At 32.1% G+C, this 26,387-nt stretch overlaps 2 protein-coding genes across 5 annotated transcripts; one reads left to right on the forward strand and one right to left on the reverse strand.

Annotated features, from left to right (window-relative positions):
* Positions 1-387: 387 nt before the first annotated feature.
* Positions 388-6,323, forward strand: LOC144853678 (syntenin-1-like). Its single transcript, XM_078711446.1, has 8 exons — positions 388-538; positions 1,244-1,313; positions 1,770-1,934; positions 2,547-2,705; positions 3,324-3,499; positions 4,626-4,797; positions 5,081-5,172; positions 5,684-6,323. The coding sequence occupies exons 2-8, from the start codon at positions 1,263-1,265 to the stop codon at positions 5,736-5,738; spliced, it is 870 nt and encodes a 289-aa protein (XP_078567572.1). The 5' UTR covers positions 388-538; positions 1,244-1,262; the 3' UTR covers positions 5,739-6,323.
* Positions 6,324-10,126: 3,803 nt separating this feature from the next.
* LOC144853671 (ADP-ribosylation factor GTPase-activating protein 1-like) lies at positions 10,127-26,302 on the reverse strand. Of its 4 annotated transcripts, XM_078711434.1 has the most exons (16): positions 26,226-26,302; positions 25,896-26,098; positions 25,145-25,254; positions 24,470-24,641; positions 24,092-24,288; positions 23,604-23,672; positions 22,951-23,059; positions 22,117-22,173; positions 17,996-18,028; positions 16,977-17,039; positions 14,271-14,387; positions 13,824-13,975; positions 13,252-13,476; positions 11,930-12,715; positions 11,709-11,742; positions 10,127-11,572 (listed from the first exon to the last, which is right to left on the reverse strand). In XM_078711434.1, exons 2-14 carry the CDS (start codon positions 25,953-25,955, stop codon positions 12,577-12,579), a joined length of 1,503 nt encoding a protein of 500 aa, XP_078567560.1. In that variant the 5' UTR covers positions 25,956-26,098; positions 26,226-26,302; the 3' UTR covers positions 10,127-11,572; positions 11,709-11,742; positions 11,930-12,576. The 4 variants fall into 4 exon arrangements, with proteins under 4 accessions (XP_078567560.1, XP_078567561.1, XP_078567559.1 ...); XM_078711435.1 differs by lacking the exon at positions 11,709-11,742; XM_078711433.1 differs by having other exon boundaries at positions 10,127-11,742.
* Between the last annotated feature and the right edge of the window lie 85 nt (positions 26,303-26,387).

Genomic DNA, 26,387 nt, shown 5'->3' on the forward strand with positions numbered 1-26,387 from the left:
GGGGGGCCCCGGCAGACGTCCATATATTGATATATTGTGTTACGTTATAAATATTCCTGTACTCGGATATTGGGTACCTTGTTCGCTTGATCGAAATGCGCTTGGCTGCCGGTTTGTTTTTTGTGAGAAATATTTCTTGTTTTATACAGGTACTAGGCCTATCATGTTCTCTCGTATTCTGAATTAACTTCAATTAATATTGATGCAATGTATTATATATTTGATAAACCATGGATGCACCATTCCGTGCCCGAAAGGTGATTTAGTCTTTGAAGAGAAAAAAAGAAACTGAATTCCAGTGGTGTTTTCTCTTTAAATGTAAAAATAGGCGCCCTCACATGGTTGCCTAAAAATAGACATTTCGTCATCAATTCACGTGAGAAATGTGACGTTAATTTAGAGATCAGATGAGTCAAACTCAGTAGTTTTTTGTTGATATATCTCTCTCTCACCGGACATTCTCGTCGTGTAAATCCAAGAATCTAACAACAAGCAGCATCTACTACGTTCAACATTATTGTAAATCGAAGTAGGCCTAGTAAGTTATTCAGTTCTACACAATTTATTATTTAATATTATTATTAATGACCGAGTTTACTGTCAGTCAGGCCTACTACTACATAGAGATGCAGGAGTAGAAGTAGGTAGTCTCTCGCTCGACGATCGACTGGAGAGGGGTCCCAGAAGCCTAGCTATGCCTAGCAGAGTCTAGTTTAAGCATCATAGTCTAAGCCTAGTAAAATAGTACTATATAATAGCAGCCTAGTATATAGGCCTAGGCTATTATTAGCTAGCCTATAATATAAGTATATTAATTATTATTAATTTAGCAATTATATATTAGAACTCATTTAATGATTAAATAAAGTGCAATAAATAAATTATAATTTATAAATTATTTATTAATTACGCCTTTTTAAAAAATGTTCACGAAACGGAAGACATCTTCTTCGTTGATCAATGACAAACAATACTATACTGTGCCGGGAAGCGTAACCGTAACAGAAATAACATAGCGTTTTCAAGGGATTTCAGGACACCATGTCCTCATCCTGAGAAAAAAATTGCTGTAAAATGTTCTGAATGACAAAAAAAAAATTGTTGCGCTATGTTGGTTTTATGCTTCTGTTGTTTTTTACGCTTCTGTGGTTACATTATTTTTAAAATTTATGGATACTTTATGCTAATATAGTCAATGATTCTTTAAAAATAATACATTAATTTTGTTTTTATCAATCAATAGAATAAAACAAGTTTGCAAGATGTCTCTGTATCCCTCACTTGAAGATATGAAAGTTGACCAAATGGCTCAGGTTGGTTTCATTTTAATTCTTTAATTTGTTTTTATTTTTTATTTTATTTCACCTTATTTATAGAGGGTGACCCTAAACAGCGTATTCTGACAATCAAGGGGTGATTTGTGTAGTCAAAATACAGATTTACCCTTATAGGAATGTTTACATTGAGGATATGAAAATACCAATAAAAAGTATTAATTGAACAATTTCTCATTGACAATAATCAGGGAAAGGTCGGTTAGAATCTTTGTTTATGTGGTCCATTCAGTTTAATTATTTGGTAAGTTGGTTTCATGGGCATAGCTATCGCTAACTTTGGTGGATAGGAGACAACTTACCGAAGTAAATAACTATGTCCAGTATCAGTAAGCCTCAACAAATATGACTACGATTTTAAAGTTCTCTATTCAAAAATTAGAATTAACAAGATTTATTTTTTTAATATTTGGAAATACTTTATACTTTCCTCAGGCACAGGTGCAGTATCGTCAACATGTAGCCAACACAGTTACATCTGGTTCTGTGCCAGGGCAGCAGCCCTCTGGACTGTACCCATCACTGGATGAGTACATGGGCCTGAGCCTAACACCAGAGACTATCGCTCAAAATATGCCTGTAGTGGCGCGATCTCCACAGGTGAGTAAATTAAATTTTGTTATCTTCATTGTCGCTCTTACGAAGTTCTGACACAGCTATTTTCGCACGCTAATATGGTTATGAGCATCCGTAGTTTTGACTCAACGTACGCAGTCAAAAGGTCACTAATGATCAGGTAGATTATCATAAAACATGTTAATGAGTTTAGTTTTTTATATGAAAAACCAACTGTCTATACAGTATGTAATTGTATAATTATTTTTGAACAAATATTTTGACTAAATATTAGTCTTCTACAAGTAATTGTTACCATCATTATTAGATCCTTCAAACTTTTGTATCAATCAGATAACAAATGTTATATACATTAGAACCCCTATTATGAGGACACCTTTAAAACCCAACAAAGTGTCTCCTAATAGGGGTTGGTTGTAGTATTAAAACATACAGTATTTCCCGTGTTTCCTTTCCGTGGAAAGTGTCATGTGAAAAGGGGTTTCCCAAAAAGGAGAACTGTATGACATTAAATATTATATTATTAAATCAATTGGACTAGCATAAATATATTATTATTAAAGATATTATTGTAGGCCTGTTTTCTTTTCTTCACTTCTTATACCTACACACTTTTATGTATGAATACTACTATAGACTGTGGCTGTTCCATCCAGTGGAGGTGTGCTTGCCCCAGTCTCGGGGCAGACCAATGTAGGTATTGCAAGAGCAGAAATCAAGCAAGGCATCCGGGAAGTTGTTGTTTGTAAAGACGGAAATGGAAAGATTGGTATGAGAGTACAGGCTGTTAGCAAGGTATGCAAGATAATAATATGGCCAAACAAATGTATGCCCTCTTACTGTAGCAACTGCCATTCAATAAATATTGCAAACTGTATATACAGAAGCTTCCATAACAGCTTCTGCTGCAGAGACAGTAACTTATTTGATTTGATTTTTTTATTTGATTTATTTACTTACTTAAGCCTTGTTACACCTAGCAGTGTATAGGCCTACAACTACACGTCTCCATCTCACACGGTTCTGGGCAATTCCTTCCACCTCTGTCCAGTTATAGCCAGCATCCTTCACCTCCTTATCCAGTTCTCTTCTCTTCCTTGGGTGTCCTCTATTTCGTTTTCCTTGGGGATTCCATGTCAGGGCATGCCTAGTTATGTTGTGTTTTGGTTTCCTTAGTGTGATTTATTTGCATCTCATTAAAAAAAAACATGCACAGTTTATGATACAAAATATATATACAATTTAAATTGAAAAAGACAGAGATGCAGGATAGCCCATGAAAGTCCCGATGTGGGAGTTAATTCCAATGGGGTCCTCAATAACAAACTTAGAAAAGACAAAAACAGAAAAGACCAAAAAAAATTACAATCGATAAAGCATACTTTAATTAACAATGGTTCAAATTTATTTCAGGGAATTTTTGTAGCATTTGTATTGTCTGGTTCACCAGCTGCTATGGGTGGCCTGAGGTTTGGAGACCAACTTCTGCAGATAAATGGCTCAAATGTTGCTGGTTGGAGCAGAGACAAGGCAATGAGTATCCTTAAGAAAGCTGATGATCAACGAATTACCTTCGCTGTCAGAGATCGGTTAGCATTGTGTTTTTTAATTTGTGGTTTTAGTTACATCATTCTGCCATTTTCAGTCTGATGCTATCCTAAAGCTCTGTCTACACTAACAAACTAGTTTGACAAAAGAGTGTGATGTGCCCAAATATGGTAGTGATATGACATCATCATGTCCATATATGGGCACATCACATTTGTTTGTCACATAAAGTTTGATAGTGTAGACAGAGCTTTAAGGTCAAAGGTAGTCTGATCATCATTTCCTGCTTTTATTTGGTTATCATTATTTGTTAAAAATGAAAGTTCAAACATTATTTCCCGGTTAGGATATTTTCTCTTTCTCTACTTCACTACTAAGTACACTTAATGTTAGTAGTTGCAATCGTACTAGCTTGGGAACATGAAATATCAGTTGATTTATCAAGCAAGGCCAGACAAATGAGGGGCTATCATTTATTGAAATATACATCCAAACATAGAGGGTGCTATTTTATAATATTGGCGATCAGCATAGTAAATAATGGGTACCGTATGCTAAGACCTCTCCAAAGTGTAGCAATGTGCACAGTGGAAAACAAGTTTCCAACATATTTGTCACCTTTAGGTAACCAAAAGGTACCTAGTAGTAAAGCCTAAATCATCAATTTAGGCACTATTGCGATGTTTTTATATATATATTGCACCTTTAGTGAGAGATGGAAGAATACTTGAGGAATTGCTCGCGATAATATCAAGAGACTAGCTAGGGAGACTTAAGTTTATTTATCAAATCGTCTTAGCAGAAAAATTGTCTTAGGTAAATTTTACGCATGAGCAAAATTAAACTCTAGAAGGCAGCAAAATTAAGCAAATTTTATTTATTTATTTATAAACATATTTCTACTGGATGACAATATCAACGTTGTCCCACAAAGGGGCAAATATTTTTGCTTGTATATATTTATAACTCTGACTTAAGCAAAATCAAGGAGTTAAGGCAAAGTTAATACGATTTTTTTTCCTAAGCAAGTTTGATAAATCCGGCATGGTATTGAAATTCTCAATATATCATCAACATACTTCAACATAATTTAGAGGATAATACCTTGAATCTATGTACCAGCAAGTATGAATAATAATTAATTACATGTTAATTTTTTCTTTGTAGACCATTTGAACGAACAATTACACTGCAGAAAGATAGCGCTGGCTATGTTGGATTTGTTTTCAAGAATGGAAAAATTACAGCCATTGCAAAAGAGACATCGGCCGCTAGGAATGGTCTGTTGATTGACCATGCTTTGCTTGAGGTCAATGGCCAAAATGTCATTGGTCTAAAGGTGAGACGATTAATATTATGTCAGATTTATGTTATTCATTTTTTCCGTTTCCTAATGAAATTAGAAATGATTAGATTAAATGAATAATTATTATAATCCATCAAACTGAGTATTGGCTTATATATTTTAATATGAATTATGATAATAAAACAATGTCAATTTTATTTGTAAGTATCATGATCTGTTTGTAGATTTAAGAGGCTACATTCAGAAATGTCTTTATACTGACATAATCTGTACTTTTTAAAATCTTGGCTTTAATTTAATTCTTTTTATTTTATAGGATAAAGAAGTATCAAAAATCCTTGCAGATTCTCCTACAACTGTAACCATCACCATAATGCCAAACTTTGTGTATGATCACATGATGAAAAGGTATTGATTTAGATCTGTCTACACTATCAAAGTAATGACCAAAAAGTGTGATGTGCCCATATATGGTAGTGATATGCCCAAATACATCTGTTTTTAAAATAGCATATTGGAACTGTGATTTTCCTTTGATTTTACATTTATTTAACCAATAGAATGTAATAATAACAATTGGAATACAATACTGTATGTGATGTGATAAATTCTAAGAGGATATATGGAAATAATAATATCTGATATTATATAACATCTTAATAAATTCCTGTCATTTGATTAGACAATTTTGGGTCACATGGCATGCAATAGTACGTATTATTTAATGATTGTGTAATCCTGATACAACACCTAAAAATAAAGTTTCATATGAAAATAAATAAATTAATCAATTATGATTGATTGAAAATTAAGTTTTATTAAGTCTTATGTTTACGGTTTACTATTAAACATAAACTATTGTGATAATCTTTTTAAAATACAAACTTGTAAATGTTTTATTTAATTTTCCTTTTTTTAGCATGTCAAGTAGTCTTGTGAAGAAGTCAATGGATCACTCTATTCCAGATGTTTAAATGCATGAGTTGATTTCAATGTGGACGTTTTGCGTGAGAGAACCTGATTAAATGAGCTAATACCGAAGAAGAGAATGTGATTGTCATATACAGTATATACAAATATTTAGTGTAAAAAGTAATAATCTTGCATACATTCATTTTGCAACAATTTTTTTTTTTGCAGCTACTTTTTTGGTCATTTTAAAAGCTTATTATATTTCTATAAAATTACAAATATTCTAATGTTTTGTTAAGGATATATGAAGTGTGTCAAATGATGGAGAAATAAGGTTATTTCCCCTTGGTCAAATTATACTATTTATCACAGCAAATTTTGGCAAATATAACATTTTATTTTATATAGTACAGTAATTTCATTTGTCATAGTAATTTATAAAAAAAACATTGTAATAAGGAATAATAATTGGGAAGGGTTAGTATTACTTGAAAGCTCTGACATTTTTTCTGGCTGTTTTTTTTTATTGTTTTGATTTCAGCTTTTTGCTTTTTTTTTTATATCTCCATTGAGATTCAGCCACTGATACCCACATCATTGTCATTTTTTCAATAATTTGCCTTTTGATTTATAATATATGGTGTATATATATACAAAAACATCGACCGGCATTGGATTAAATTCTAAACCGCTCAGTGATAAAATTAATTTGAAAATATCATTTGTTCATTCTGTACTGTATTGGATAGTGCATGCGTACTATGGACTGTAGATCAGAAATATAGTACTTTTTTGTACAATAAAAGTACCATTTAGAATATAAATATAGTACTTTATTGCATGGATATAAAACATAATGCATTTTTAATCGTAATATCTCATTCCTGCCTGAACTATAGTTTTATTTTTGCCATATTATTTTAATTTATTTGATGAATGCAAGTTTAAATTAAGCATTCCACGTACTGTAATGATTCCCAATTAACATTAGAATGAGATTATGTATTGATGGTATTTAGCCATGTAAATGTATTAGTATTTAAGGGAAAGGGGAATCATTTAATTTAACTACAATTGAAAACAGGATTTTCTTGTCCAAAATTAAATTTAAGTCATTAAAAAATCATTGTAGGTAGGTTATTTTATCTACTAAGTTTAATATTTGATAATGGTTTTTATATTAATTTAGTAAACGTGCTCAACTTTTTATAATAGACAGTGTAGAATAATTATTTATATATATATATAATGCAGTTAAATTTATTAATTAAATGCAATAATAAAATTGTTTTTATCCAATATAGTTTCTATGTACATTTCAGGCTTCAAGCAGCTAACAGCCTATCATATACACACTTCAATGAATAACATTTTTAATAGAATTATGATTACCTTTTTATTTTATTTATTTTTTGAAATAAAATGCTATAAACTACTCAGAAATTCATAAATTGCTTCCTTTGTTTTTCTTTAAATTAAGTTAAATAAATCATTTTCAAATAACTAGAACGGAACTCCGAGCGTGCATACCTCTACCTACTGTAAAATTCCGTTACATTAGATTTCTATTCTTTTTATTTTTGTGTCTTAATGCTGTGTGTGATTAGGGTAATTTCACTACAACCTTGTAAATGCGTGTTTGGTGTAATGGTTTTATATCCAGCCTTACACAGTTGAGGTCCCTGGTTCAATTCCTGCTGAGGATTTTTTTTTCATAATTATTTTTTTTATATATATACAAACACACGCGATTGACTACACCAATCCATGCATATTGAATATAATACATGCATGCCTATTGAATATAAAGGCCGACTGACATACTAACATAAAAAATAACTCAAAAAAATAACTGAAAAATGCCTAACTTAAGTAGTTCAAAATAGACATACCTTCTTTACATCGATATCAGTGACATAGATTTCTGGACCCTGTTGAAAATAGTTGGCATTGAATAATGAAGTTAATCATACCTAGAAATTATGATAAGTTTAGAAAGGTGAACCGATTCACAAGTGTGCATTGATGAGTCTTAAGCTCTGTCTACACTATCAAACTGTGACAGAAATTTGATGTGCCCATATATGGACACGATGTCATATCACTACCATATTTAAGCATATCACTACCATATTTGGGCACATCACACTTTTTTTGTCAAACTAGTTTGATAGTGTAGACAGAGATTTAAATATGGTTTTCTTCCAAACAGGTTTGTGTTGAGCAAGATGCTTAACTTAAATCCTGTCCATTCTTTGATGTTATCAAACCATTCTTTCTCTTCCCTTCTACTTTTCCTTTTATTATCTGCAGTGTTAGTGCACTGCCGCTTCCTCTTATGACCAAAAGTAGGCCAACTTTCTTTTCACGATCTCCCCAAGCAGTTGTCTTTTCACTTATTGATGTTTCTGAATACGTGCTTAATAATCTTAACAATGGCAAAGTCACTGCTGCCATTTTTCTTGATTTAAAAAAGGCTTTCGACACAGTTGACCATAAACTTCTATTAATTAAACTTGAACAATATGGGATCAGAGGTACTACACTGAACTGGTTCTCAACATACCTTTCTGGAAGGTCACAGATTGTTAAAATTAACTCAAAATTATCTGAACCTAAAGATGTTACTATTGGTGTGCCTCAAGAATCCATCCTATTTATTATTTATGTAAATTCCTTACCAGAAATTATAACTACTAATTCAAAATGTGCAATGTTTGCTGATGACACTAATGTCCTTTGTTCTGCCTCTGATCCTATCGAATTACAATCTATTATTGATAAAAATGTTGCTAATATATCAAAATGGTTTAAGACAAAAAAACTAACAATTAACATTAAGAAAACCAAATTCATGCTATTTAGTTCCAAACATAATTTTCCAAACTTTTGTAAAATTTCTTGTTTAATTAATGATAACATTGTAGATAGGGTCGGTAGTTTTTAGGAATCACATTTGATACATTTTTTACGTGGGGAAAACATATTGAGAATTTTTGCTCAAAGATTTCCCAACGTATTGGTGTTATACGTAAATTAAGAAGTTTCATTCCAAATTTTTCTCTTAAGCTCTTAGCAAATGCCTTAGTTTTACCATTTTTTTATTATTGTAGTCCCGTTTGGTCCAACTCACTCCAAATATTGTTAAATAGACTTGCCAGAATTATCCTATATGCTGATATTAGAACACCTGTTGATGATCTCATGACATCACTCAATTGGAAACATATAAATCAACGATGGGACCATAATATTCTTATAATGACCTTTAAATGTTTAACAGGTACTGTTCCTGATTACCTAATTGATTTTTATGATTTTATTGATAATTATCACAATTTAAATACAAATTTTACAAGAAGCAAATCGAAAAACACTTGTCTTACCAAAATGGCATAATGATTCTGGTAAAAGAACATTTAAATACCGCTCAGTCAAACTCTGGAATAGTCTTTCACCAGATATTCGCAGCTCTATAAATTCATTAACTTTGCAATCGTTTAAAAATTTGATCTAACTGTATTTTTCTCTTGCTTCTTGTGATATTGTAGTCTTTAAAAACGTTTTCATAATTTTCCATTTTTATTGTTTATATTTGTAATTTGTAAGTGTTAACTGGACTTCAAGGAAGAACAATGTACAAATATTGAATGAATATCCAGAATAGAATATTTCTATCTATCTACATCAAGTTCTTTAAGTATGCTGTTTGTTCTTTCTCTTTCCATGTGATGTTTAGCAATCTTCTCCAGAACCACATTTCAGCTCTCATCCAGCCTTCCAAGCCGTACAAGAATTTTGATTACTTTCATCTTCAGTGCTGTTAATATAATATAATTATAGAGATCCTGAAGTTCTATCATCCTTCTTTTGGCCATTCCGATCCTTGCTTTAACATCAATTGTGCTATTTGCAGTGGAAGTTTTACCTGAGCCTAGATACTTGAAGAGGTTAACCTGTTAAACATCTTCTCCATCTATCATGATATTATACTCATTTGCATCTCCCTCAGCAACAAGACATTTTGTTTTCTTCACACTGAGTTTGAGATTCATTTTCTTAACAGTCTCATTTATCGCTGATGTTAAACTTCCGATCCCTTCTGTTTCAAGGAGTGATGTGTCATCAGCATAACGGTGGTTAGAAGTTATGGTATGTCTACTATTTTGACACCATAATGATCCATGCAAGCATCCCGGATTGCTTTCTCTGTGTATATGTTACAAAAAGATATGGTGAGGCTATTCATCCTTGTCTCAAACTTTTTGTTATGCTGAATTCCTCCATGTTATCACCATTCCATCTTATCTTCTCTCTCTCGTTTATGTACAAAGACTGAACAGTAAGACCCATTTCTATCATTTCAACAAACAGTTTGACGTGACTGACCAAATCGAATGCCTTTGAGAAGTCTATGAATATCTTGTATATAATAATAATAATAATAATCTTGTATATAACCAATTTATTACACATTGACCAAAATAATTGATTAAAATCCTCCCATTGACTGCTTTACATATAATAACAAATAACAATATGAGTATGACATTTAATTAACCTACATTGGGGAAAATACATTAGGGGACAAACAGCATTTTTGGAAGAGGGGGGTCGAAATTTATAACAAGAATTTGTAAAGTCTTTACAAATCTTATAATAAATAGCATAATCATATAATTAATATCTGGAACTATTTGCTCTGTATAGCACATTATCTTCTTTCATCCCTCTCTGTTGGCGCCTATGATTATTAATTAGTTAAAATAAATGTTACCAAACATGTAAATAAAATACAGAAAAACATAAATTTCATTAATAAATAACCTTAAATTTATAATTATTACTGTATGACATGCTAACATCATGGAACTAAATCTAAACACTAAATATGTATTGCCATATAATTTAAAACAATTATTGACATTTATTATTTATACAGTATAACATCTTATTAGGCAATACATATTTTTATTATTGACAATATATTAATCATTTAAAAAAAATTACAATTGAGGTAATAATAAGATTTTAAAACATAATGACATTAGAATACAGTAATTGAAACAGTTAATTATTTAACGTCTACCAACAATACCAGCTGTTAATACTGTAGATGATAGTGATAATCACCAGGGGTCGGATAAATAACATTCTTAGTTAAAAACAATGATTTTGCTTAAAAGTCAGTTTTTAAAATAACCTAAACAAATATTTGTGAATATATGCTTAAATCTTAGATGAAAATATCCATTCTTTAAGATAAAAAGAACTGGTTTGATAAATAAAGCTTTTATTTTTTCATTAAAGCACTATTATCTTGGAGAAAAAATATAGATGCCAGCCCAGTATGAACCGTTTACAGATCTTTCACAACAGATGCTTTTAGAGGTCCTGCATTCCTCCTTTAAAACACATTTTAGAAAAAAGTTTTTAGTGAGATCATGAGCCAGGCTAATATAGTCTTTAGATAAAAGTGTTTGAATACAATTATCTACATCCAAAAATATACCAGTAGTATTTTTTTTCTCACACAATTTACACATTAAATTGGCTAAAATGTGTACACAGTCTGTTGGTGATAACTGGGAAAAAACACATTGATTGCATATTAAAAATAAAGTACACCAATATGTTTATACATTCAGATTTGCGATCTCCTTATTTACAGGAAATCTCACAAAAAATCTCTAATTTGTATATAGCATATTTAGCATTATAAAATACATGCATGACATCTTTAAACATTTATGACTCACTGGAGGAATATGGATTAGGATTACAGTACTTGTTAATGGTGAAGTGGTTGGAACAATAATTGAACCTAGTGTGCCTTATAATACAATTATGTGAATGTTATTCTGGATATACAAAGTAAAACCCTTCTTTGGGACACCTCCATTAAAGGGACACCCCCATTAAAGGGACACCCCCATTAAAGGGACACCCCTATTAAAGGGACACCCATATTAAAGGGACACCCCTATTAAATGGGCACACCTATTAAAGGGACACCTCTATTAAAGGGACACCCCTATTAAAGGGACACCCCTATGAAAGGGACACCTCCATTAAAGGGACACCCCCATTAAAGGGACACCCCCATTAAAGGGACACCCCTATTAAAGGGACACCCATATTAAAGGGACACCCCTATTAAAGGGACACCCCCATTAAAGGGACACCTCCATTAAAGGGACACCCCCATTAAAGGGACACCCCTATTAAAGGGACACCCATATTAAAGGGACACCCCTATTAAAGGGACACCCCTATTAAAGGGACACCCCTATTAAAGGGACATCCCTATTAAAGGAACACCTCTATTAAAGGGACACCCCTATTAAAGGGACACCTCTATTAAAGGGACACCCCTATTAAAGGGACACCCATATTAAAGGGACACCCCTATTAAAGGGACACCCCTATTAAATGGGCACACCTATTAAAGGGACACCTCTATTAAAGGGACGCATTCCTTAAAAAGAAATTAATGTATCTTTTAAGAGTATGGACGACACTCATATTAATCATGTTAGGTTTTGAAAATGTCCCTTTAATAGGGGTTTTCCCGTATATTAGATATTTAAAAATAACAATCATCCAGGGTTAATAGGGAGTTTTCATTTGGAGATGTTGAATGCAACAAACACGTTTTGCATGAATATAAGCCTATAACAGTGACAGTCAGCTTTAATGTTCAGTCTCAATATGATGGAACAGGATGTATCAAAATGTTTCAGGCAATATATCAACATTCTTAAATATAACACCGTCCAAAATAAATTTAAAAAAAATTGACATGATTGAAGTATGTCACAGATTTTAAACTCTCTTGTGCTAATTCTGCAAAAATTACAAACTGCCTATTAAATAACCGCTGGATTGAGAGTACCGTCATCAATCTCCTTTTTTTAACTTTGTCTTTGGCGCTTTCTTGACCTCTTGTTCGACTGCTTCCCATGCCGCATCATCCCAACCACCAGCATCATCCCACGTGTCTTCTAGTGTCGTCTTCTTTGATTTTGTGCTAGATGTGCTGAATAATAAAGGATAGAGATATTATTAATTGAAGTAAAATAGATATATTAATTGAAGTAAAATAGATATATTAATTGAAGTAAAACGAGATATAAAATAAATTCATGGTTTGTAACTGTATTCAACTCTCTAAAAATATCTTTGATCTGCCCAACATAGCAACCAATCAGTGAGCTTTTATAATGAATTCTCATGTGTAGCATGGACACTCATGGAAATCCTATATATTAAGGGGACACTTTCCTGTGAAAAAATATGGGCAATATATGGACACTCCTATAAGGGGAAAGTTTATTGGGTCACGAAGGTGTCCCCTTAACAGGGGTTCTACTGTGTCAACTTAGCCTCCCCTTTGAATCTCACTATACTACAGTATCACATATGGGATGCTGTCAGATGACATGATACTGCAGGATGATTATTGTCACTAGACATGATAACTGTAAGATGTTTTTTGCCCTTAGACATGATACTGCGGGATGTTTATTGTCCCTAGACATGATACTATGTGTGTATTGAGTATAAAAGCAATACCTTTTGTTTATCAGTAGGTTTCCTTCTTCCTCTTCTTCCCATGATCCCCATCCATCATTAACCATCTTATTTTTCTTTTGATTAAATGGATTGTCATCAATGTTGTCATCATCATCATCCCAACCTCCCCAGCCATCGTTCTTCCAATCGTCACTTGACTGTTGTCGCACTGGAGATGGCTCATTATGCAAAAGAGGTGTGTCGTTCTTATGAGAGTCCAGTGATCTGTTGATAAATAGGATATGCATTAATTTTCAAAGATACAGAATTTAAAGTGAAAATTGTGGCACAGATCACATTTTACCAGCAAATACTAAACATAAGTTATTCAACAAAATTTCTTTTGGTTCTAGTATAAAAATGTTTCAAGAAGTAAAAAATGTTGGCTAGCCCTTAAAAATATTTAAGGGAAATATCTTGACATCATGTTTGATGTCAGGATATAATAATAATTAATAACAACTTTTGCAAAAAGCAGGATGCCAAAAGTATATGATATAATGGTATAAATTAAACATTATAATTTCAGCCTTGTTAGATGGCGACTGGACAAAAATGTCTCTATTATTTACCGTAGACGATCACGTTCCTCCTTGCCTTCCCAATCTCCAAAATCAATCAAGGGGTCATCAGTTGGGGAGGTGTTCTCTAGAGCTTCATGGCCACCATTGTCTGTCAACATCTTTGACATTTCTTTCCAACCTTTTGATGTTGATGATGCAACCTGTAAAGATGCCAATTTCACATTACAACATTTTTTGATCAAACACGTGGAAACATACTCCCATAATGCAGCTAGTAATCGGCGCAAAGTTGTGTCTTGATCTAACCGGGTACCCATTTATACACCTGGGTGGGGGGAGGTAAAATGCGGCGAGAGTTGGATTTGAACCTTGATCAGTAATCCAACGTCCAACACACACCATCACACACCCTCACTGAATAGGGTGTCAGACTTGTAGTGAAAATGTAGGCTATTTTAAGCTCTGCGGCCACAATCCAATTCATATCTTACATACCTTGGAAGCCCATGATTTAGTGCCGAAAGACAGATCACTCCATAGAGTCCCGTCGTTCATTTTGGTCTTCGTTGGAGCTATCACACTCTTGTTCATGCTTTCGGCGTACTCTTGAGTCTAGACGAGACAAAGAATAGTAATCAACAAACATCTCTAAAACAACACAGACTGCGATTCTTTATCACATACATTATACTATACTTACTGTATACTTACAACAAACAAGTTTTCCTAATCTTTAAAATTAAAAATTTATATATAGGCAACGTATTCCAAAATGAACGTGACAATTTACTGTAACATACTAGATAAATTTTTCAATTACAATTGGATATTCCATCAATCAATATGCAAATAGAGTATTACAATGATAATCAATAATGTATATTAAAAATAAATTTAATTTATTATCAACAATATTGATTTTCTAATGAAATAAAATTAATCATCTATAAGTAATGTATTTATTGATAATCATCCTTTAATAATTAGGTCAGAACTTTGTAGGTTAATCAGTGTGAAATGAAAATCATTATTTTATATAATCAAGGTGCATACAACGATTTTACTTTTGTAAAAATGTTAAAACCCACAATTTCCTTTTATTTTATGCTTTCACTTAATATACCAACAGGCGACGCGTTGCCTCCCTCCAGTCGCACATTGCCGCATCGCCTGTTTCGAAAGCCCCTATTATATTTTTACGACACTTTCTCTGTGAAACGAATCAGGTGCAAAATAATATGTTCTAAGCTGAGCTTCACCATTCTGGTTCTTGCAAACAAATTTCAATATGTTTAACACAAATGTCCTTAAACTAAAAGGTTATGTTTAGTCTATGGACCTATAAATGCATAGGTCCATGTCCATTCGTAACATGCATTGTCTTCAAACACAAAACTGTTACGGTTTGTAGGCCCTTTGAGGGCTTAACACACCCCTAAAATGCCCTTGAGGCTCTAGGTTCCAGACAGAGTTTTGACTTAATATTAGTAAAAAGATGATATTTTTGCACATAATGCGTTTCATAAGTATACTACAGTACTTGAGCTTAAAGTATTTTCAGACAAAAATTGAAACGTTGACCGGTGGACTAACATAAAAAAGACAATAAATACAGACTTGGGGCAAGTCTATTTTTTTATCTAATACGTAGCCTTGACAAATTTACGGACAATAAAGCAAAAGTTTACAAGACTGAAAGTAACAAAAACACTGACTGAAAGCTTTTAAAGATTGTTCAATTTGATGTATTTATCCCAAAGAACCACTCTTTAATAGGACATCCTTATTCTATGTCATGGAAGTGAAGGAAAATATACGTTTTTCACTGCAGCCAACTCCTAATCAGGTGAATTATATAGAATTTTTCCAATGAAAATGAAGCATGTGTACTTTTATAATCCGTTTTCTTCAGAATTGGTGGGACAAGGTAAGATAAAATAATACATTTATAAAGCGCACATATCCACAAAGTGCTCAAGGAGCTTGTAAATAGATGCAAGTACAAGAATATACGGTATTCAAATATACAATAATAACATTATATTTACAGAAACATGCATATTACAGGCGTTTCAACAAATGATAACTTTATAATTTAATAGGCAGTCTTACTATACATTGGAATGATTATGTAAGTTCTACTATCTTTCTAACATGCTCGAAAGGTGTGTGGATATAATACTATTATTTCCTTCCTAGTGCATACTATAAACTAGGATCACGTTTTAGTGCATTGTGATAAACCAACAGCGGTGTTGGTATTCTATGAGTCCTAGCTTACCTGGATAAACCAACAATAGCCAGGTAAGCAGGCATGAAATAGAATACATAATTACATAATTGTAGAAAGTTATAACATTTTAATAGTTCTTTAGAAAATAATATTAACATTGCAGGTAATAAGAGTATTTAAGTTACATTTGGTTGTAGTAAACGCTTGGCAAAATGGTCCATCAGTGATAATTTGACAATTGTTGAGTTGTTGAGTTAATTGCTCCCTCTTTTTTATTTCATATATTTCATGGATTACTTTTATTTTTATGTGAAGCAAGGCTTTTATGCGCTCAAAAGTCCAAATTTATCATTATTATTAATAGACATGGAGAATCTTAATTAAACTCTAAGTTAAAAATGTGCTGAATTTTAAATTACTGACGATTGAATTCCCATTCTAAACGAGATGATCCTAAGTGTTGCAAAATTTACGATGAATATGCCAAAAATAATATACAATTGTAATAGAGTTTGGTATACTGCATGCAATATAATTAATGTTCTTCAAAGGGCATAACAATGAACCTATTGGACCATTGAACTATGTAAATTGTACTAAATTTCAACATTTATGGATTTGGTAGACTGATTTCACTTAATCAGTACTCATAACAAAATGTCGCTCCAGACCTGCACAATAAAGATTGGCTTTTCGAACATGCAATCGTCACCAGACTCAACCTTTTTAACACAGAAATCTGAATCTGCAATGTATACTCACATATTAAATAGTAAGGATGGATATCGAAATATTGCATGCTATGTGATACGTAATCAACCAATCATATGGAAGGGATGGTAGAAATTGTTTACTTCACTAATCTAATTCTTGGCAGGATGTTGCAAGGAATAGACACCATGAATGACAAAACTGAACAATCTACTGTACAGATACGGAACCAAACAATATATAACATACTACAATACCTCATCATCAATGGATGGCTCTTGAATTAGGATAGGGATGTCACGCTCCTTCTTTTGATACAGCTTTTTGAATGAGTAAAGTACACAAACCAAACGTGATGTTGGTATAGTCTATAAGTGCTAGCTTACCTGGATAAACCGACATTGGCCTATTCTCTCTGAGAAGAGAGCTACAACTTTAATATATACAATTTTATGAAACACCCCTATCACTATCAGATAATGGTACATTCCATGAACACTGCCCTTATTAGTGGGAGCATCCTAACACACAACCATCATCATTTTTTTTCATTATCTGATAGGGGTTATTTTGGAAATATTCTTTTTTTTAAACCAACAATTCGTAAACTAACCTTCTTGACAGTTTCGCTTCTTCAGAAATAATGACGATCTATCATCAAACAGATTGACCTCTAGAGGGCCTATTCTGTTTAATTCTGTTTATTCTGTTTAATGACTGTCAAGAAGGTTAGTTTACTAATTGTTGGTTTGAAAAAAAAAGAATATTTCCAAAATAACTTATATCTACAAACCAGATGAACATTTTCAATCATCTGATAGGGGTTTTTCATAAAATATTATATTTTTGAGTTGTAGCTCTCTTCTCGGAGAGAATAGGCCAATGTCTGTTTATCCAGGTAAGCTAAGGCACGAGATAGACTGAAGGAGTAAATGAATCAGTGTTGCTTGGTATGGGGATTTAATCAGAGAAAAGGTCAGTACCAAACAGGATATTGGTGGAATGATTGCTCTATTGATTTCATAAAATACTTTATTATTGTCACACTAACAACTAAAAATGCATGCAATTTGTTATCTCTAATTAATCTAAAATTAGTACATTTCTTCTTCTGTCCCATATTACATCAATTTAAAATGATTTGTCTGAAGTAATTGTGTCTTACTCCCTCAAGCTGGAGCCTTTGAAGGATGACTCTTGTAATTAATTGAATACAGCAAACAAACAATTAGTTAATTTTACTAATGACACATAACATTGTTAATACTATACTTACTTTTTGTGAAGCTGCGGATCCAAGTTTTACTGCCTAAAAATGAAATAGAATACACTTTATGAAAGTAAATTAATAAAAAAAATAAAAAAACAACCAACTTATTTTGTTCATGGCAGACTTATACTGCCTCGGTAAAAAATACAATATGAAACAAGGGTGCAGTAATAATTACCAAGCTGGTTTTTTCTGAAAAATAAAAACGTATGATTTGCCAGCCTAAATATTTTAAAGTTGTCGGTTCTGATCCTTTTCATGATCTATTTCCCAAAAACTCAATACCTTTCTACTTAATAACAGAATATCTTCCACTGCACTAAATACATTCCAATGAACTAAATGTTCCAATGAACTAAAATACTCCTTTGTAATAATACAGTATTGTACAATTAAAACTACTATAGCATTGTATCAGTGACTCTATTCTTTTGGTTTAGAATTTTTATCTATGAGTTAACACAGGTGTTAAGCTATTGTTTATGTGGTTTAACAGAATATATCTTTAAAATTAGCATATGTTCTATCAATGTTGATAATAAAACCCATAAAGTCAGGAATATTTAATCCCCTTATAAAATAATTTTCCAATATTATGCTATTTTTTCATTTACATATTAAAGATGAATTTTCCCCCAAAAATATGAACAATGAAAAATTGATAAAATTAGACTTTGAATAGGCCATTTTGCAGTTTAATCAAGTTATTCACTTCTGTAGAAAATAAAAAAAACAAACAAAAAATAATGATTTTGGTATTGAAGTGGGGAAGGTAGGGAGTATACCCCAGTAGTAATGTACATCTCGCGTCCAGATCATTTATCCTAATATTTAATTTTACAATATAACTCACAAAATGTGTTTGATATACAGTAATACAAATATTAAGGAAAAACGAACCTAGGGATAGTAGGTAAGTTTAGCTACAGTAGTGTGGAATGGTTTGTTCATTTCATACACATTTATTTAGTTTAAAGACTGAAATAATGACACAATACAAATTTAAAGATAAAAACAAAAAAGAGCATTATATGATGGGCCCTAGCTAGAAGACAAAACACTAACGATCTGTCTACACTGTCAAACTAGTTTGACAAAAAATATGTGATGTGCCCAAGTATGGTAGTGATATGCCCAAATATAGCAGTGACATGATCATGTACATCACATTTTTCTGTCACATTTATTTATTTATTTCGTTTTCCTTTAGTAGGGTAGCCCTCTCAGTAATAAAATAAAAACTGCTCTTCCACACATAAAGTTTGATAGTGTAAACAGAGCGTTAAAGGTTAAACAAAAACAAATACTTCAAAACAAGCAAGATATACACAGGCAAAAAAAACTGCACTGTGCAATACTTACTACCTAGTACTACTTACCAACACCAATTCCATAGATACAGCAAGAAAATGCAAAGAACACAAGGCAACACATAGTACTACTATCACGATGGGACTAATATCAATATCATTGTTAAACTACAAATGAATAAACGTGTCCAAGACCTCAAATAATAAGTACCATCTGAAGCCTAAAATAAACCACAACAATAGACCACACAATCGTACCCACCTATTAAACATACACTTATTCAAGCCATTGAAATACTTTTCTTTCCAATAAAAATAGGACCATTCTATTGATAAAAAAGGTAATAGGTAATTTTACAATCTAATTTTTAATATTAATCAAATAAGCATACTTAATAAAATTATAATAAACGCACAATTTAGTCAAGATACATCCCTATTCAGAGAAATGAACTGGTCCATTTATTTTAATTCTTATGCTCAGAAACTACAATAAAAAATCCTCAACCAAAGTCAATGAGATATAAAATTATTGAAGCAAGACTAAAACCAGTTATGGCCGAAATTAAGTGGTTTATTTACTGAAGGCCAAGCCGAGGTGAAGAAGAATAGAATAAAATGAACAAAAGTTTTGTCCTTTATGAATAAATAGAGTCAATTTTTATTATAAAAGAAATACTGCAGTAAAAGTATGACATCTTTTTGCTAATTCACATTTAAAACAATAAATCCACAATCATACATAAAGTCCTGTTTACACTAGGAAAACAACAATATATATAATAAGCATACATATTCTTATATAAATCAAAAGAAATTAGAAAGGTTTTCTTTCTAGAATTACAGGATTATCATTTATACTGTCTAATTATTATTATAATTATGATAATGATCAATAAAAACAATTACATCGTTGTATTGTCACGATATTATTGCTCTGACTAATGAAGTCATTTAATTGGAGGTGTAAAAATATTATTTTCATCAAAGGAACCATAGATGGTTATCCTATAGTTCTAGGATAAAAAATTTGTAGATTACTTTTGTTTTAGGTAAGAAAAATATTTATTTATCATAGATCTATCGTCGATCATTATCGTCCTAGTGTAAATGGGCCTTAATTAAGGCATACTATCTAATATAAATGAATTAATTGTCAATCAAATATCATCAATTTGAAGCCGCCGCCTACTCAGTCACCAATATACACATGTATACAGCATGCCTGAACGATCCTCAATGCAAAAGAATTTTAGCAAGAAATCATTAATTTCTTTGCTATTCTCAAAATAGAACTAAGCTACCAAAATTGTACCATGTTGAACAAAGCATTTCTCTTATTTATGTCGTTCTTCATATAATTACAAACAAAAATTTGTTTATATCAATACAATTCCAAGGATTTTTCTGGATTATTTCACCTCGTCATCACCAAGTTAGCCTCTAAAGCTCTGTATACACTATCAAACTAGTTTGACAAACTTTATGTGACAACAAATGTGATGTGTCCAAATATGGTAGTAATATGCTTAAATATGGTAGTGATATAACATCATCATGCCCATATATGGACACATCACATTTGTTGTCACATAAAGTTTGATAGTGTAGAAAAGGCTTAATGTGTTGGTCAAGGGGTACATTTGCTTGATAATAATACATTAAATACATGTCATGTTTTATAATTTAAATATCTTAGGTTTTAAAAATTTGTATTGGCACTAGCAGGTACACTATTAATTCATTTTGATTGATTGCAATTGTTTCATCCCTATTGACATAATCTTACTGATTTCATTCATTTAATTAAAATACAGTAATATAAATATTTGGCTTTGAAACAATCTGACCTTAAGGGAGAATGCTATAACAGTAGATGAATAGGTTTTAAATCAGTGGATGGTCATTGACGGAGAATATGTAGTACCCAAAATTCAATAGGCACTGGCGGTCAATTCAAACGTTACTGCAGTGTAGTTGGCACAAGGTCAGCGGCTGTCAATCACATAACCGTTATTTTGCATTGAAGGTAAAAGTTGCACAGCAATAACTGGTTAAATTGCGTTCCAACACCGAATCGATTGGGTGTTTTTAAGAATTATTTTCAGGCTGCCATTTAACTGGTTATTAAACATTTGTCCTGTTTTTGCTCCCAAGAAATTGGGGTTAATTTATTCACACAGTTATTAACCAGTTATTTTTTGCAGCAGAAACAGGACTCTAAAGACACATTTGAGAATAGATATTTTAACTTATAAAACTGGAATACCAACCCTATAAATAATATTGTAGTGTATTCTATAAATAACAAAATGCAAAGATTACATTTTACTATCTACACTATGATTGTGTAATAAAATACAGAGAAATAGAGGGCAGTATTACTATTTATGCATTGTTCATGTTCCAAAGTGTCTTTGATTCATTAGCCCTTTTTGCTCATAAAAAACAACTAAATTCTACACATATAATAGTAAGAAAATATATATTGTGTCACTGTTCTTGTTGCTGCCATGGGTCCCCTAGGGCTGTCTTAAAAGATGGATTCTACTGTATTCATCTTGTAACTCATTGTAATCTAAAGCCTTGTCTACACTGACAAAAAAATGTGACGTGCCCATATATGGACATTCCAATATTTGGGAATATCCCTACCATATTTGAGCACATCACATTTATTTGTCAGTGTAGACAAGGCTTTAGATTACAATGAGTTACAAGATAGTTTGATAGTGTAGAAAGAGCTTAACAATTTGTTGAATAGTGTTAAATTACAAGATTATATTAAAAAATCAATAAATACGAATAAAAACATACCCCATCCTTAGTTGCCTTAGCAACCTTTGTAGCACCAATGGTGAATGCACTCCAACCCTGTAAAATAAAATTATGAAGCAAGATATAGTTGACTATTTCTTTATTAACCTCATGAGGCAATTGTTTGAGAAAAGAAAAAAAATTGATCAGCATGTGACTGAAAGGCAACAGTGGTATACTTGGCACGGAACAGTTATAGATGGCACACACTAAAGTTACCAGTCTCGCATCCAGTTGCGTAACGGCTGAGCGCTGACTGGTTAAACCCAGGGGCCCAGGAGCTTATGGGGCCCTGAGCAGTGCCAGAGAAAAAAACAGGCATAAAAATATGTCGAAAAAGGCTAAAAATGCCAGAGGCCTTCAGTGTTGGAGGGCCACTTAAGGTTCCTAACCAGGGGCCTCAGGTCTCTATGTTACGTCACTGCTCGCATCACACAATATTCTCAAAAGTTTTACAAAAGCTGAACGTGCAACAGAACTATTAATTAAATATAACTTTTAATTGGAAGTAGAACTAACACACAACTTTTTAACCAATACAAAAATAACCAGATATCAAGAATTCACTCAGGTGTGTCATACAATCTTATATTAACAATATGTTTATTAATTCTATATTTTTTTAAATTTCACCTGGTAATTTCTCTCACAGACTAAAGCTCTGTCTACACTATCAAAGTAGCTTGACAAAAGTGTGATGTGCCCAAATATGGTAGTGTAATGACCAAATAGGGTAGTGATATGACATCATCATGTCCATATATGGGCACATCAAATTTGTTTGCCACATAATGTTTGATAGTGTAGACAGAGCTTAAAGTATGAAATACTTACAGAGGAAAGGTTTTTCCATAACTCATCTCCACCGTAGGCTTGTTGATCAGATGGAGCAGGTGAACTACCAAACCCTGTATACTTGCCTCCTTGTGACGGTGGTAAATTACTACAATGATAATGCACAGAAAATAAAAATGATATAACACTGTATTTCTTATTTATCATTATAATACAGCATAACGCCTACTTTGGGACACTCATATTCAGGGGAAACCCCTATTAAAGGGACACTTTGTTGAGTCCCGTTGGTGTCCCCTAATTGATTTGATTTATTATTCCTCAGTATTCATCAGAACATTACACATATAGTGCATCCTGTTAGTAACTGTGCTACTCTGCATAATATTTGTAATTTTAATATATAATATGGCAAAATAATTGAAATGAAATGTTCTCACCATCCAACTGATAAATATTCAACCTTTGTATACTATTAAGTAGTACAAATTTTTCAGTATCATTGCTAATATGTCCACAGACATTATAAAGCTCTGGTTACACTATCAAACTAGTTTGACAACAAATGTGAAATATAGTAGTGATATGCCCAAATATGGTAATGCTTTGATGTCATCATGTTCATATATGGGCACATCACATTTTGTTGTCACATAAAGTTTGATAGTGTAGACAAGGCTGTTAGTACTTACTCAGGTCTATCTGCATTTTCTAGCTGTTTTCTTGCAAAAAAGTCTTCCTTTTCAGCATGTACAGATTTTCTATAAGTAAATAAAACCATGATAAACATTGCATGTCTAACAACAATCTGTTTATACTACAACATTCTCTACATTACATTCTCAAATTCATCTTTCTTTTTTTCAACTTGCCATGTATATACCATTTAACCAGATTTTTATTTTAATCATGCCCTTAAATTAAACAAACAAACATTTTTTAGCCCTGAATTAGTGTTTTCTAGGCATCTCTCAGTACAGATTTTAATATAAACTTGGATTTTGCTTCATAATAATTTATCTATTATAATTGTATTTGCATAGTACAAACAGACGTACAAAGTGTTTTTAATGCGGTTTCACATATTTGTATTCAGTACCTATTCACCTTTCGGGTTGATTTAAAACAAAAATTGCTGTAACAACAAAATTAACACACAGAAATAAGAAATGATACATACTTTGACTTTCCCGTATTCAACCAATCTTCAAATTCATTTGAATGGTTTTGACTACTGCTAGAACTGCTCATAGATGATGATGAGGAGAATGAGGGTGCTGAGTGGACAGTTTTGAGACCACCTGATGGCCTAGCTATATGGTTATTTGCTGGTGAAAGGCTCTGATTCCAGGTCTTGCCTGCAGCCTCTGTGGAAACCTATAGGTTAAAGTTGAAAGGTCAAGTTATGTGGGTGTTTCATTCTTCAGGATTCTGAGGCAATAGTCAGAGTCAGTAATATTTTTAATATTATTAGTTTTGCAGGAACTTGAGGCCTTTCTTTGTGGATGTTAATTTCCATGTATTGAAAAGATAAGAGTATAAAAAGAAGGGTATTGACCTTATCTCTAAATAATGCGGCAGCTTTGCTATTCCATCTCTCCTGTATACTCCAGTTTGGATCGTAATCTGGTTGTGATTTTAGAAATGTACGACATTTACTGTTTCCCCCGGCTTTCATTTTTTCCAGTTCTAAATCTTTCCATTTGTCCATTGTTACTGATCTTACAAAACTAAACAAAAAACATAATTTCAATAACTTAAATAGCTATATTTTTAGCCTTGGTCAAAATGTAATCATTTTAGCTTTACTTTTGTTAGGGTTACATGTTTTAAGCACTAGTGCTTATTTTGTATCCCATTCCATTATCATTTTATTGTATTTGTATGTTTTTATTTAGAAATCACTTAATTTCATCAATGTTACTTATGTCATTTTATATTGATTTACTCTTTCACAAAGATAATTGAGTATTTTTAGACAAAATTAGGAGTTATTTATGTTCCTTTGCTACCACAGTCAACTCTCTCAATACCACACTCCTGTGCTGGCCTAATGTCTGTTTTCCAGAAATTCAGCTATATTCCATATGCTTTGAATGGTAAAAAAGAATTTGGGAACTTTTGTACCTCAAGAAAAGAGTGGCTTTGAATGATTTTCTGGGGAGAGTCGGGAGAGTGACTATGTTCATGAAAGTCTGTTTGGATTCAAACATAATGATGAACATACACCTACCTTAGATGAACACCGAGGCCACGATGTTTGCCAGAACATTCTAAACATATCCAAATTCCATAAGATACGCTCACCCATTGTGGATTGTGGCCATTACATTCAAAACAATTCTAAGATGATAAAAACAAAGCAATTCGGAATGAAAAATATAACACAGACAATTAATTGTTAATTAGTAAATATTAATTATTATGTATTTATGTGAAAGTGAAGGGCAATTGCCTTTATTTAAAGTTTTCCGCAAAATCTGACAAATTTACATTTTCAGTGGGATGCCTAGGCCTAGTCATATATTTATTAAATAAATTGTAATTAATATTAATGGGTTCTAAAAGAAATTATATACTCTCTTTTTTTTTTTTGGCTGGTTTTTTAATATAAAGATGTATTGTCCCCCTGAAAAAATAATTCTTAAAAAAAATGTTGTTGAATATTCCATTTTAATGTAACGTAATAGTTATCCACTTTGACCAAAAATTTGATTGAAAAAAATGTATTTACCTGAAAAAATGTAATTTAAAGCAAAAAAATTGTGAAATTGGCTGCCAGCCAATGGATTTTTGGTTGGGATTTATTTAATAAAGCATATATTTTGTCATTTTATAAGTGAAAAACGTTTTTTTTCTATAGAAGTGATTAACTTTATTAAAACTACAAAATAACATATTCAAAGTAAAGTCTGATTTATTTTATTAATCTTCATTTTTCATATTTTTGGGGGACAATACATCTTTAACTGAAAATAACTTACGTTATTATTGTATTTGAGACGAAGGTCTTTCAAAACCCGCCGTGTTCGTGGGCTTGCCATTTTACCAAATCGATGACAGATACAGCAGGTAAGCTATGGTATTTCAGCAGTTAACACGAAGACTCCTAATAATACTCCAGGAAAATGTTGTATTTTGTCTGCCTCTTCAATCAACAATCTTGTTCTTGATGATGATGCCTAGCCTAGCCAGTGTTAAAAGAAATTATTTATATGTCATATTTTATAAACTAATTAACGAAAATGTATAGAAATTCACCTTGAATTTAATAACTTTATATATTGTGAATAAATTATGAAAATGTATCTTACCAGAAACCAGAATTTTGTCTTAAAAAAGGTAAACACTAAACACGTCTTTTCTCTCTCACAGGTTTGACATATCGACGTGTTCAATATTTTACCCAGACGTCAAGGGCGCACTTTAAATGTAAAACGTATGCGATAACAATTCGATCTGTTTTAAAACGTCTT

The sequence above is a fragment of the Antedon bifida genome, chromosome 10 (genome assembly GCF_963402885.1).
Source record: "Antedon bifida chromosome 10, ecAntBifi1.1, whole genome shotgun sequence".
Taxonomy (NCBI): Eukaryota; Metazoa; Echinodermata; class Crinoidea; order Comatulida; family Antedonidae; genus Antedon; species Antedon bifida.

What these genes read in the sequence shown, in the direction of transcription:
- LOC144853671 (XM_078711435.1), bottom strand. Translation starts at nt 25,955, where the DNA reads ATGGCAAGCCCACGAACACGGCGGGTTTTGAAAGACCTTCGTCTCAAA. An exon ending in GTCTCAAATACAATAATAAC is followed by an intron (nt 25,255 to 25,895) that starts GTAAGTTATTTT and finishes TTATCATCTTAG; the next exon opens with AATTGTTTTGAATGTAATGG. An exon ending in CTAAATCATGGGCTTCCAAG is followed by an intron (nt 13,976 to 14,270) that starts GTATGTAAGATA and finishes GCATCTTTACAG; the next exon opens with GTTGCATCATCAACATCAAA.
- LOC144853678 (XM_078711446.1), top strand. Translation starts at nt 1,263, where the DNA reads ATGTCTCTGTATCCCTCACTTGAAGATATGAAAGTTGACCAAATGGCT. An exon ending in AAGTTGACCAAATGGCTCAG is followed by an intron (nt 1,314 to 1,769) that starts GTTGGTTTCATT and finishes TACTTTCCTCAG; the next exon opens with GCACAGGTGCAGTATCGTCA. An exon ending in AAAATGTCATTGGTCTAAAG is followed by an intron (nt 4,798 to 5,080) that starts GTGAGACGATTA and finishes TTTATTTTATAG; the next exon opens with GATAAAGAAGTATCAAAAAT.